This window comes from Chenopodium quinoa, unplaced genomic scaffold, assembly GCF_001683475.1.
Source record: "Chenopodium quinoa cultivar QQ74 unplaced genomic scaffold, ASM168347v1, whole genome shotgun sequence".
NCBI classification, from domain to species: Eukaryota; Viridiplantae; Streptophyta; class Magnoliopsida; order Caryophyllales; family Amaranthaceae; genus Chenopodium; species Chenopodium quinoa.
Window position 1 is genome coordinate 1,639,921 of NW_018744092.1, and position 14,339 is coordinate 1,654,259.

At 40.4% G+C, this 14,339-nt stretch overlaps 1 protein-coding gene across 1 annotated transcript; it reads left to right on the top strand.

Annotated features, from left to right (window-relative positions):
• The first annotated feature begins 11,157 nt into the window (after window positions 1–11,157).
• Window positions 11,158–13,835, top strand: LOC110691790 (pentatricopeptide repeat-containing protein At1g03560, mitochondrial-like). The gene has a single exon (XM_021868740.1). The coding sequence runs from the start codon at window positions 11,298–11,300 to the stop codon at window positions 13,272–13,274; it is 1,977 nt and encodes a 658-aa protein (XP_021724432.1). The 5' UTR covers window positions 11,158–11,297; the 3' UTR covers window positions 13,275–13,835.
• Window positions 13,836–14,339: the final 504 nt, after the last annotated feature.

The following is a 14,339-nucleotide window of genomic DNA, read 5'->3' on the forward strand; positions in this document are numbered from 1 at the left end:
CTTTGATATTCCTTTTCTTGGAGGATTCTTTGGTTGGAAAGATTTAGGCGGTGAAAAGCCGATTCAAGGTCGAAGGAGGAAGAAGAAGAAGAAGAGGAGCCGCCGAAAAACCTAGGAGCGGTAGAAATACTATGGCGACGAGGTTGAGATGGTTGGTCAGGGTTGGGAACATTCGCGGGGAGTGGCTCAATTGGCACTTGCCAAGTGTTCCCCACGGTGTTCATTACCGCCGCATTAGGGAGAAAGCAACGGTGCTTACCCTTGACCAACCAAGAGTATGAGGTGACATTGCCACGGATCTCCACAAGCATTTGCATTGAGGCAAGTCCGGCAAGGTCAAGGACATTGGACCCGTTCACCGGGGTTAATTGCTCAACCCAATTAGCGAAACCCAAAGCCTTGGCAATTATTGTGATCATGCCACCACATTTTATCTCCCCTCTGAACTCCGTACTCCTCTTAATCTCAAGGCACCTTTGGATAAACAAGTATCCCATGTTTACATTACCCTCAAGGTCCCCCTCAAATCGGGAAGCTATAAAGAGGCATTTGATCTCCTCTTTTGTTAGCTTCCCGAGATCTTGTTTCGAGAAACAAGCGTACCCCATAATTCTCATGAATATACGGAGTACGGGGTGGACAATGTGGCTAGCGTGGCTAGACCGGGTGGTGAAATTAGGATACTCCGCGATAGTATTCCACCAATTTTGCTCTTCGTAGCTAGAAAGGTAGAAACTATCGGGGTTGTCTATTTGATTATACACGGGCCACTCAAATATTTCATTGAGGCGAGTTAAGGTTAGAGTCTTTTCTTGATTGAAAAGTCTAAACTTAATTTCGCACTCAAGAGGCTCTCCCTCACAATTGATTCGGCGCATGGTTAAGGTTGAGAGGAACTCGAGAGTGATCGATTCGTAGGTTAGCTTCCTCTTCTTGAGGTAGTTTAACCATCCGAAATTATCGGCCACACGCCGAATTCCTTCATCTATCCCTAAAAGATGGCAAGTTGATTGGTCGTAAAATCTTGTTGGAAGGATTTTTCGTTTTGAAAGCTCGGAGTGATACTTTTTAAATTTTTCGGGGATTCTAACCGGAGGAGGAGCATTGTCTTGGTTTTGAGTTTGGGTTTGGTTTTGGTTTTCGGATATTTGGATGCTGGAAGTCTTTCTTTTCTTTACTCCCGTACCTCCAAACAATCTTAGCACCATCTTGACAAATTTGGAAAAAGGAGTAAAGAGGGTTCACTCAAAACTCCTCACACAAGCACCAAAATTCAACAAACACAACCTCCTTAACTTCAAATCCCCCAAATTAAACCAAGGTACCTGCTCACAATTCAATAATATTTCCACACAACCAACCAACAATCTTAACACAACAATTCTCACACAAAAATTCACAAATTCACAAATTATAATTAATTTTTCATGCACAAGCCATTCCCTTACTCCACAATTATCCACAAAAATCAACAATTTAATTATCAAAGGTAAGAAAATTTGTTTAAATCACCTAATCATGCAACTAATTACACAACAATCATGAAATAAACAAATTGAGAGAAATATTGAAGAAAAACCCTTAGGTTTAAGAGGGAAAGTGAAATAAGGAAGAAAATTATACCACTTAGAGTATGAAAATACTCTAAAATCCTCCAATTTACCCAAATTCCTCCTTTACTAGCAAGCTTGCCCCTTTCCCTATTGATTTTCTTCAATTCCCACTTGTGGGTCTTCGAAATTTTTGCCCAAATTTTTGTAAAATTATGGTTTTTGGAGAGAGAATTTGATGTAGATTAAGAATTTGTGAATTTCGGTTGAAGAAAGTTGAGATTTGATAATGAAAATGAAGAGAGAAGTTGGAGAATATGAGGTTTTTAGAGAGAGAAGTAGATGGGAAGGAGGAGAGAGAGTATGAATGTTTGAATGAGTGGTGAGAAATGATGGGTAAAGTGATAAAAAGAGAGATAAGTTCCTCTTTTTTTTTTTACCCGGACAGGTAGGAGCGGGCGTGCAGAAGGGTAGGAGCGCCCGCTCCTAACTGAGAAAGAGTTTCTGCCTGTTTTAAAACCATTTTGGAGCGGGCGTGCAGAGATGTTGGAGCGCCCGCTCCAAGCCGAAGTTGAGAATCTGACTTTCTGACCCAGCAAGGAGCGGGCGTGCAGGTGAGTTGGAGCGCACGCTCCTTAAATCAATTTTGGCTACGGCATTTGACAGGAGCGGGCGTGCAATGATAGTGGAGCGCCCGCTCTAATGCTATGATTGAAACCTGTTTGCTAACCCAGACAGGAGCGGGCGTGCAGTTGAGCTGGAGCGCCCGCTCCTACCAGTCTTGAAGCCTACTGTTTCGTACATTGAGCTTGGAGCGGGCTTGCAGTTGTGTTGGAGCGCCCGCTCCTAGCTGTTGACAGCTTCCTGTTTTGTTTTCTTCGGCTCTTTTTGCTTCAAGTACCTATATCAAAACCACAAGAACAAAATTCAACAATATTGGCCAAAATCAGATATTCCCAACACTCATATTCTTTCCTTCTCTCATTCATTGTTTTATTTTTCACTCCTTTTATTTTCTTGACTCTCTCTTCTCTCTCTTTTTTTTTCTTTTTTTTTAATCGGGTTGCCTCCCGGAAGCGCTTCTTTAACGTCAATAGCTTGACGACCTCCACACTCAGGAGGTAAGATTACATTGAGTTGATTCTAAAACACCCACATGAGCACCCTCGTAGTAAAGCTTGAGGCGATGCCCATTCACCTTGAAAGATCTCTTGTCGTCCATATCCCAAACTTCCACGGCTCCATGAGGAAACACTTCCTTGACAACAAAAGGTCCACTCCACCTTGATAAAAGTTTCCCGGGAAACAATTTCATCCTAGAATTGTAGAGGAGTACCTTATCGCCTTTTAGAAATGCTTTCTTTTCAATGTTCCGGTCGTGGCAATCCTTAGTGCGATTCTTATAGTTTCTAGCACACTCATAGGCTTCCAACCTTAGCTCTTCAAGTTCATGCAAATCAAGCCATCTTTGCTCTCCCGCGCTAGCCAAGTCGAAATTAATCTTCTTGATTGCCTATTGGGTCCGGTGCTCAAGCTCCACCGGTAGATGACAAGATTTTCCATACACTAGACGATATGGAGTTGTGCCTATTGGGGTCTTGTACGCCGTTCTATATGCCCATAGAGCGTCATCAAGCTTTTCTGACCAATCCTTCCTGTTCTTAGCAACCGTCTTCTCGAGGATTAGCTTTATTTGACGGTTAGACACTTCCGCTTGTCCACTTGTTTGTGGATGATAGGTAAGGCCGAATATTTGGTGGACCCCGTGCTTTCTTAGCATCTTTTGAAAAGCACTATGAACAAAATGTGAACCATTGTCACTCACCACCGCCCTTGGAATACCGAATCTTGGAAATATGACTTTTTTGAACATCTTCATGACAACCTTGTGGTCATTAGTTGGGGAGGCAATGGCTTCCACCCATTTTGATACATAGTCGACCGCCACAAGGATGTATTGATTCCCATGAGAATTTGGGAATGGCCCCATGAAATCCATACCCCATACATCAAATACCTCAAGCTCAAGAATCGGTTGTTGGGGCATCTCATTGCGCTTGGATATGTTGCCGGTTCGTTGACACCGGTCACAAGTCTTCACAAATCCCCAAGCGTCCTTGAAGATGTGAGGCCACCACAAACCGCTATGCAAGATTTTCAATGCAGTTTTGTTGGCTCCCATATGCCCTCCACATGGATCAGAATGGCACATCTTGAGCACTCCTTGCACTTGTTCATCCGGGACACACTTACGGAGCAAACTGTCTACTCCTCGTTTGTAGAGAATGGGATCATCCCATACATAATGTCTTGCTTCCCTTTTTAGCTTCTTCCTTTGATTCTTGGAGAAATCGGGTGGGCATTCTCCACAAGCCAAGTAGTTTACCAAGTCGGCGAACCAAGGAAGCTCTTTTTCATTCAAGATGTAAAGCATATCATCTCTCAATTCATCACATATAGGGATTTCATCATCACTAGCTTGCACATTCTCTAGTCGGGAAAGATGGTCCGCAACCACATTCTCGGCCCCCTTTTTATCACGGATTTCAACATCAAATTGTTGGAGAGATAGGACCCACCGAAGAAGACGTGGCTTGGATTCTTTCTTTGCAATAAGGTACCTAATGGCTGCGTGATCGGTATAAACAATAGTTTTGGAACCAATGAGGTAGTTCCAAAACTTCTCAAAAGCATGAACCACGGCAAGAAACTCTTTCTCCGTTGTGGTGTAGTTCCGTTGAGCTTCATTCAAAGTCTTAGACATGTAGTAAATCACGTGAAGCCTCTTCTCTACCCTTTGCCCCAATACTCCTCCAATCGCAACATCACTTGCATCGCACATAAGTTCAAAGGGCAAATCCCATCTTGGCCCTTGCACAATTGGAGTTGAGATTAAAGCCTCCTTTAATTTGTTGAAAGCTTGGAGACACTCTTCATCAAAAATAAAGATGGCATCTTTTTGAAGAAGAGCATTTAGGGGTCTAGCAATTTGTGAGAAATCCTTGATGAATCTCCTATAGAACCCGGCATGCCCCAAAAATGACCTTACTCCTCTCAAATTGATTGGTGGCGGAAGCTTTTCTATCACTTCAACTTTGGCCTTGTCAACCTCAATCCCTTTGCTTGAAATCTTGTGACCAAGGACAATTCCCTCTTCTACCGTAAAGTGGCATTTCTCCCAATTCAAAACCAAATTGACCTTCTCACATCTTGTCAAGCACTTGCCCAAGTTGGACAAACAATCCTCGAACGAAAGGCCCCCTACCGAGAAATCATCCATGAAAACTTCCATTTCGGCTTCAAGCATGTCCCCAAAAATACTCATCATGCATCTTTGGAAGGTTGCCGGTGCGTTGCAAAGCCCGAAGGGCATCCTCCTATATGCAAAAGTTCCATAGGGACAAGTAAAAGTTGTTTTCTCTTGGTCATCCGGGTTTATAGGGATTTGAAAGAAACCCGAATAACCATCAAGAAAGCAATAATACTTGTGCTTGGTTAGTCTTTCAAGCATTTGGTCGATAAAAGGGAGAGGAAAATGATCCTTGTTGGTGGATGCATTTAGACGTCTATAGTCTATGCACATCCTCCAACCGGTCACCGTTCTAGTTGAAATGAGATTACCATTCTCATTTTCAACTACGGTCATTCCTCCCTTTTTAGGGACCACATGAACGGGGGAAACCCATCTAGAACTCGAAATGGGGAAGATGATGCCGGCATCAAGGAGTTTGGTGATTTCTTTCTTCACCACCTCCCCCATTTGAGGATTGAGTTTCCTTTGCCTCTCAATGGAAGGCTTAGCACCCTCCTCAAGTGTTATGTGGTGCATACATAAAGCGGGGCTAATACCTTTGAGGTTATCTATGGTATAGCCTAAAGCACCTTGGTGATCTCTCAAAACACCACATAACATTTGAGTTTGGCACTCGTTCAAAGAAGAATTCACAATAACCGGAAAAGTTGAATTGGGGCCCAAAAACTCATACCTTAGGTGTGATGGTAGAGGTTTCAAATCTACCATTGGAACACCCTTACCTTCTCTTGAGGTAGCTACTTCTAATGCATCATGTGTTGTGATTCCCATGCACACTTGCTCATTGCTTGATTCCGTACTTCCTTCAAGCATCTCTTCATACAATGCCATCTCTTTGCTTTGGTCACCTATCTTTTCCTTGTTCAAAAGGACATTCTCAAGGGCATCGTTAGTAGTGAGCAAGTGCTCATGCATAGAAGTTACAATAGAATCAATAGTATCAATCATCATGCAATTATCAAGACTAGAGCTTGGATATTTCATGCTCTCATTCAAATCAAATTCTATCACCTCATCTCCTACTTTTAGTGAAATTTTAGCACTTTGAACATCTATTAAAGCACCCGAAGTAGCAAGAAAAGGTCTTCCTAGAATTATTGGAATGTTAACATCTTCATCCATCTCTAACACAACAAAATCCACCGGGATTACAAACTTCCCCACCCTTAGAGGAACATCCTCTACCTTACCCTTTGGGAATTTAATAGAGTGATCGGCCAATTGTAGGGTAATGTTGGTGGGTAGAAGTTCCCCTATCCCAAGTCTTTGGTATACCGAGTATGGCATTAGGCTAACACTAGCCCCTAGGTCACACAAAGCATTATCAATTTGCATCTTGTATATTGCACATGGGATAGAAAAGTTACCGGGGTCTTTTAATTTGGGTGGCATCTTGTTCATGATAATTGCACTACAATTCTCGGTGAGACTCACCGTTTCAACCAATTCACACTTTCTCCTTCCACTCAAAATATCTTTCAAAAACCTAGCATAGTTAGGCATTTGCTTGATAGCATCGGTAAAAGGAATTGAAAGGTGAATTTGTTTCAATGTTTCAAGAAATTTTCCAAATTGCACATCTAATTTGTTTCTAACAAATTTGTGAGGATATGGTAGTTTTTGCAATTGTTTTGTTTCTCTCTCTTTTTCTCTTCTCTCTTCACTCTCTTTTTCAAAATCTTTCTCTTTCTCAAATTCTTTTTCTTTCTCACATTCTTTCTCCTTTTCATTCTCATGGTTTTGCTCTCTCTCTTGTTCAAAATCACTTTTAAAGGGAGGCTCACTCATGTTCATTCTCTCATTGCTTTTTTTAGGAACACTTTCTTCCAAAACTTTACCACTCCTTGTTGATATAACATTTACGGGCCTCTTAGGATCTAGTCCTTGGGGTGGTAGTTTAGAAGTGCTAGTCCCTTCCTTCAAAGCATTGGCCAATTGTGAAATTTGTGTCTCTAGCATTTTATTATGGGTCATCACTTCACTAAATTTCTTTTCACTTGAGGCCATGAAAGAATTGAACATTTTAGTTTGATTTTCCATCATTTCCTCCAAGCTAGACCTACTATGTGGTGCTTGTGCATAGTGGTTGTCTTGGGAAGCCCTATTACCTCTAACATTCGGATTGGACGCATTTTGATTAGAAGAACCTCTATTATTATTGTTGTTCCAATTGTTCCGATTATTAGAGTTTCCCCCTTGGTGAAATTGCCCTTGATTCCCATAGTTTCCTTGATTATTATGATTATGGTTACCATAAACACCTTGTTGGTTGTAGTTACCTTGGGGATTTTGTTCCCTTTGGTTCCTATTTCCCCATTGATTTTGATTATGGTAATCGTAATCATTTCCTCTTTGGTTATAGGAATTCCCCCTTGTTCTCTTCTATTTGGTGGTAAGTATTTTTGATTATCATTCCTATGTCTATTATCATAAGACAAGGCATTGACTTGTTCATTTTCATTTTCATTACCATCTTCGTATTGGGGTTGGGGTTGGAAATCATAATTACAAGAAGAGGTATCATGGTCATAAGACCCACAATTTTCACAAAACAAACATCCATGAGGCATGTTATTAGAAGTAGAGGGAGAAGAGTTAGAATTCATACCTCTCCCCTTAGATTGGGAGGGATGCTCTTGTGTTGAACTAGAGGTCTCTAATTTTGCCTTAATGGACGTCATCTCCTTTCCAAGGTTGGCGATTTGGGAGGTCAAATTGTTGATGGCATTAAGGTGATCAACGGAGTAAACCGCATTTCCTCCCTTGTTTAGAGAATCTCTCTCTCCTTCTTGCCAATCCATGTGGTGCCTCACCACATCCTCAATTATCTCTATGACTTGCTCCTCCGTCTTGTTCATAATCGGGCCACCCGCTCCTGCATCCAAGCTAGTCTTTCCTTGTGGGCTCAAGCCCCCATAGAAAATTTGAAGCACTTGATATGACGGAATGCCATGATGAGGGCACTCCCTTTGATATTCCTTGTATCGTTCCCATGCTTCATAAATGGTTTCACTACCTTTTTGACGGAAACCTTGGATCAAAGCTCTTGCCTCGGCCGTCTTCTTTTGGGAATAAAATCTTCCTAAGAAAGCCGTGGTGACCTCGTCCCAAGTTCTCAAGGAGTTAGGCCTCACCTCCTTCTCAAGCCATTCAAGAGCCCTTCCTATCAAAGAAAAAGGAAACAGCTTTAGTCTCACAAACTCTTGAGTTACCCCATTTACCTTGATCGTGTTGCAATATTTTTCGAACTCGTTCAAGTGTGCAAGAGGGCTCTCATGTTTTGCTCCACTATATTGCCTCCTTTCAATCAAATTAATCATTGCGGGCCGAATCTCGAAGTCATTGGCTTGAGTAATGGGTGGAGCAATGCCGCTTGAAGCTCTATAAGCTCCCGGAGTTCCCAACTCCTTTAAAGGTCTTTGAGGTGGTGGTTCCGCGTCACCCATTTGATCTCGATCCTCCTCGAAATTGGTGTCTCTAGCTGGGGGAGTAGTAAACAGCCTAGAACCGGCTCTTTTTCTCCTTCTATAAGTTTGCTCAATCTCGGGATCGTAAGGTACCAAGATCCTGTTATGAGTTCTGCGCATACACTCTCAACAAACGCAATTAGTACCAAGGCTACAAGTGTAGCCAAAAAGAAACAATCTTTTTGAAAATTTTTTTATGGTGAACTAGACTCAAGTAATCAATTAGCTATCAACAACACCGTTCCCCGGCAACGGCGCCATTTTGATGGGCGTTAGAACGGTCGTACATTCCACACTCAATCAAACACATTTATTAACAAACACCTTACAAACCAAGCATAATGACAAGTAATAGTTCGGTCCACAAGGAACGAGATATGGTTGCCAAAGATCTTTACACTTAAGCTAATTCGAAGTCAATTGGTGAATTGGGGTTCGTCAAGAAGACAAACAAACTATGGTTCTAAATCAATGAATTAAAGATACTAGGGAATGAGATCCACTCAACCAAGGCAAATAGGCAAACGGGGAGTAGAATAGACAAGATATAGCAAGGACTATATGTAAAATCAACCTCATGCAATTAGAAAACAACTCACACTACTAAACTTAGATTCCTCATTAGTTTAGCAATAGATGATACATAATCAAATTACAATAAGTAATGACGTACTCAATTTACACTTCCATGTCAAATTAGGCATATCATACTATCAAGCTCCTAAGTCAAGGGTAGCTAAACCTATCATGAGGAACTAACAAGCAATCTCATATAATCAATTTAATTGCAATACAAACATCAATGCTTCTCCCACATTTGCATAGTTAACCCAAAAGGTCGAGCTTCACCCAACCCCTAGCAAGAAGACTACTCACAACTCATGTTTATCAACATGCAATCAAGAATTAGGGTTCTAAATACTTCAATAATTGGGGAAAAGTGGTTAACAATTGAAATAACTATCATCCAATAACAAATTACCAAGAACTAAGAAGATTTAAATAACATGCAAATACCAAATAAAATATGAAATTAAGTGGAAAAAGGTTGGAGAAATTACTAATTGAAGCTTCAAATGTTGAATACAAATTGCCAAACTTTGAGAGTAATTCTTGAATTTCACTAATACAATGATTTGATTTGATGAAAACTAAGCTAAATTAATCCTAAGGAATGTTTCAAACTAAGAGAGGTTTCTGAAAACTAGGCTACTGTACCCCTTCTCTAAATGAGCTAAAGGGGAAGTATTTATACTCCCCGAAACACATAGGGAAATCCGTCAAAAGAAAACGGATTCCCAGCGAGGAGCGCCCGCTCCATAATGAGGAGCGCCCGCTCCTTGCGGCTGCACGCCCTCTCCAGAATGCTTCAATGAAGGATCAGATTTGAAAGTGTCAGGGAGGAGCGCCCGCTCCTCACATGATGCACGCCCGCTCCCTTGTTCCAGCAGCATGGGCAGATTCAATCTTCAAAGGGAGTAGCGCCCGCTCCTGGTGAGGAGCACGCCCGCTCCTAACAGCACCTGAACTTGGGCAGAATGTAGCTAGAGTCGAGGAGCGCCCGCTCCATGAGAGGTGCACGCCCGCTCCCCTAGAGCGCCCTCTCCAATCCTCAATCCTCTTGTCTTAAACACGATTCATGCACCGAAAGCCTGCCTAATTGAGTCCATAGACCTGCAAAACATGGACAAACACAAACCAAGAGGGGGAAAGCCGAGACAAAACATTTTCATTCAAAATTGGGTTAGAAAGAGGGGAAATGATCGCAAAATCGGGTTTAAATTTACACAATAAGTGGTCAAATAAACCACTTATCAGTTGCCTTGTCCACCGAATTTTTTTTAATTCTCTCAACAATAAGTGGGGCCCACCTTAGCATTGTTCACTTGCATTTATGCCCAACTCTTGGGCATTTTAAGACATGCCCATGGGCATATTATCCTTAGCCCACCATTGTAACTCATAAATTCACATGCTTGCCCACCAAAATGCCCATGAGCTAAAATAATGCCCACCATTGTGGGTGCTCTAAGTTAATGACTGTAAATTGTCGCCTTTAATTTGAATTTTACGGAATCCCTTATGAAAAAATGTGATTTTTGCTATGAATGCCTTAGTGTTATCGAACTTGAACATGAATGTCTTGATGAGGGCTTCGCTACTATCTCTGATAATAACTCTTAATGTTGTTGAGTTGTTACAAAATGAACTATACATCGAGTTTGAAGAAGGTGGTGGGAGGTGTCTTCCAAGGTGTAAAGAAAATGAATATGAGAGGAAAAGTTATAGATCACGGATTGAGAGGTTCAATAGAGAAAATCGTAAATGTGACTTCATGTCACTTATTGAATGCAAATAATTTTAGGTGGTAGATCTTATATATGTAAGGTTTACATTACATTATATAATAACATTTCTCTATTTCCAAATACTCTATTGTAGTTAGCAGCTTAGTGGGAGATAGAAATAATGATTTAGTAGTAGTAAAATGGAGGTCAACTAGTAAGCTACTTATAAAATCACTCTCACGCGGCTGAAGAAATGAGGCACTTACAACCTGTTCGACGAAAACCACACATTTCTCAACATCATCTTTGTGTACTTCTACAGTTCTACACATCCACACACGGATTTTTAAGGTAAAGTTAAAAAGTAGTTATACTCTAGTTACTCCATGCGTTTCTTTTGTTCTTCCCCTTTTTTACCGGTTTAATCCATAATTTTTATCATTAATATCTCTAATTATATTTTACTAATACAATGATAAAAGTTTGGTTTATGCTCGAATATAATCATTACAATGAATCAAACACTTCGCATATCATCTTTTCTTTTTCGGAAAAAAAAATAGTTGTACAAAAAATGACAAAGTTTCGATCTAGAACAAAGTTACGAAAATTTAATTTATGGCTTAATGGCTTTGATATATAGAAGTAGAGAAGACAATCACCTCAAAAACCCTTCAAAATGAGAAAACCCCTTGTTATTCTCACACCACTTTCAACCTTCTTAAGAGCTTCCACCTTCATCAATGGCGTTCCCCGCCATTATTTTCTCTCTCCTCCAACCTCCAATTCCCAACCCCAGCTCCAAATCCCTCGACCTAACTCTGAACTCAAATGGGTATTCTTCACTACTTCTTCACTCCCTCCACCTGAATGGATCGAACCCTTCACTGACATCTCCGACGTCGTTTTACAACCCCACCAAAATCTCCAACCCTCTATTTGGGTTTCTCGAATCCTCGAACTCCTCGATGGTTCATCATTAATGGAGTCTAATTTGAGTAATTATTGCAATAAGTTTTTGATTAGATTAACGCCTAATTTTGTTGCTTTTGTGTTGGGTTCAACTCAGGTGAAAACGAACCCAGATAATGCTTTTCGCTTCTTTTGTTGGGCTGGTAAGCAAAAGAATTATAGTCATAAGCTTGAATGTTATGTTACTATGATTGATGTTTTGAGTGTTTCAAATAATGTTGATAGGATTAAGACTGTGTTTGGTAAGTTTAAGAGGTTGGATTTTGTTATGAATGTGAATTGTTTTAATTCTTTGATCAAGAGTTTTGGGAATTTGGGAATGGTTGAGGAATTATTGTGGGTATGGCGGCGAATGAAGGATAATGGGATTGAACCTAGCCTGTATACTTATAATTTCCTCATGAATGGACTTGTGAATTCTATGTTTATCGAGTCGGCTGAGCAGGTTTTCGAGGTGATGCGAAATGGGAAAACTCGGCCTGATATTGTTACTTATAATACTTTGATTAAAGGGTATAGTAAGGCTGGGAAGACCGGGAAGGCGATGGGGATGTTGAAAGAGATGGAAATTGGAAATGTAGAGCCTGATAAGATTACTTACATGACTTTGATACAGCTTTGTTATGGAGAGAGTGATTTTGATGCTTGTTTGTCTCTTTACCATGAGATGGTGGAGAAGGGATTGGAAATACCACCTCATGCTTATAGTTTGGTGATTTGTGGGCTTTGTAAGGGTGGGAAGTATGCCGAAGGAAATGTGGTTTTCGGGGACATGATTCAGAGGGGATGTAAGGCTAACATTGCAATATATACTGCGTTAATTGATTCGTATGTCAAGGGTGGAAATGTGGAGTATGCTATCAGTCTTTTGAAGAAAATGAAGAAAGAGGGTCTTTCTCCTGATGAGGTTACTTGTGGCGCCATTATCAATGGGCTCTGCAGGAATGGTAGACTAGAAGAGGCCATGGAATACTTCAGGGTGTGCACATACGATGGGATTGGTGTAAATGCTACCATATATTGCTCTCTTATTGATGGACTGGGCAAGGGAGGGAAAGTAAAGGAAGCGGAAAGGCTTTTTGAAGAGATGGCTGTGAAGGGTTGCACTCGTGATTCTTATTGCTATAATGCAATGATCGATGCTCTTGCAAAATGTGGCAAAATTGACGAAGCTTTGACACTCTTTGATCAGATGGATGATGAGGGTTGTGACCAGACAGTTTATACGTACACCATACTCATAGATGGATTGTTTAAAAAACACAAGAATGAAGAAGCATTGAAGTTGTGGAATACGATGATTGATAAGGGAGTTGCACCTACTGCAGCTTCTTTCAGAGTTCTTGCAATCGGACTTTGTCTTTCTGGTAAGGTTGCCAGGGCTTGCAGAATTTTGGATGACCTAGCACCTATGGGTGTCATACCTGAAAATGCCTGTGAAGATATGATTAACGCACTTTGTAAAGCAGGGCGCATAGAGCAGGCTTGTAAATTGGCTGATGGGATTGTTGATAGGGGCCGAGAGATACCTGGGAGAGTTCGTACTATATTGATCAATTCCCTGAGAAAAGCAGGAAATGCAGATTTGGCAATGAAATTGTTGCATAGTAAAATTGGTATTGGCTATGATAGAATGGGGAGCGTTAAAAGACGAGTAAAGTTCAGAACTCTCCTTGACATTTAGATCTCAGAGGTGATTGTTCATGAGGTGACAAAACACGTTTGGGAGAGAGGAATCGAATGGTATACAACATTATTTAACAAGATTTGGGTAAGTAATATATGCCATTTGAAAGGGAAAAAAGTACCCTACTCCCTTTGCATAAGAACGAAGGCGAGGCCTAATATTGTGCCAAGAGTCCAAGACTGCCAATTATCGAGGGATCAAACTAATGAGTGAAATCTGAATAGCCTTCTGTTGGTCAAAAACTACTATGGATAGAGTCTGACCTTTTGTCTGACAATCACATTAGGAAGAGGAAAAGCAAAGTAAATGATTCGTCACTGAAGTATGTGAAATGCCTTTTATTGTCCAACAATTTTTAGAGGCAAGGCCTTTCACTCTTACTTTGAAGTTTAGAAGATCAGAGATGAAGTCATGTTTGGACATTATCCAGGCCATTGGAGGTACAAAAGCAGTGATATGAAAACAGATTCAGAAAGTTGAGAAATAATCGTGTGTTATCCGGAGTATTAAATTATTAACTTTGTTTCAAATAAAATTGCACTATTTTGACATTTTTAACTAGTCACGCTTTCTTTTTTGACCAATATTTTTCTACAAATTACTCGTAAAACATACTGTATATTAGAATGTACATTGAATGGTTTGAATCCACATCAATTTATATTTTTAAATTATCAACTTTTTATAACTTTTACTTATACATCGTATATAATTTAATGCAATAAGCCAATATTGTACTTAAAAATAAACTACACTGTTTTAAGGTTTTCAATGGTTTTCTATGTATTCAAAAATGCTCGGGTTACAGCATTTATACAAGTTCTACTTGCCTAATTGGGCTACAATTGCGGTCTGTAATCACTCCTTAATCACAGCCTGTAATCACTCTAAAAATCAGAGTGATTTGATTTAATTATCCTAAGTATAGAAAGAGGAGAGGTTTACAGAACATTACAGAATAGTATAGAATATTCTGGATTTCTAACACTCCCCCTCAAGTTGGATGGTAGGATCTCTAACACCCAACTTGCTCAATGCTTGCCCAAACGCCTGTGTAGAAAC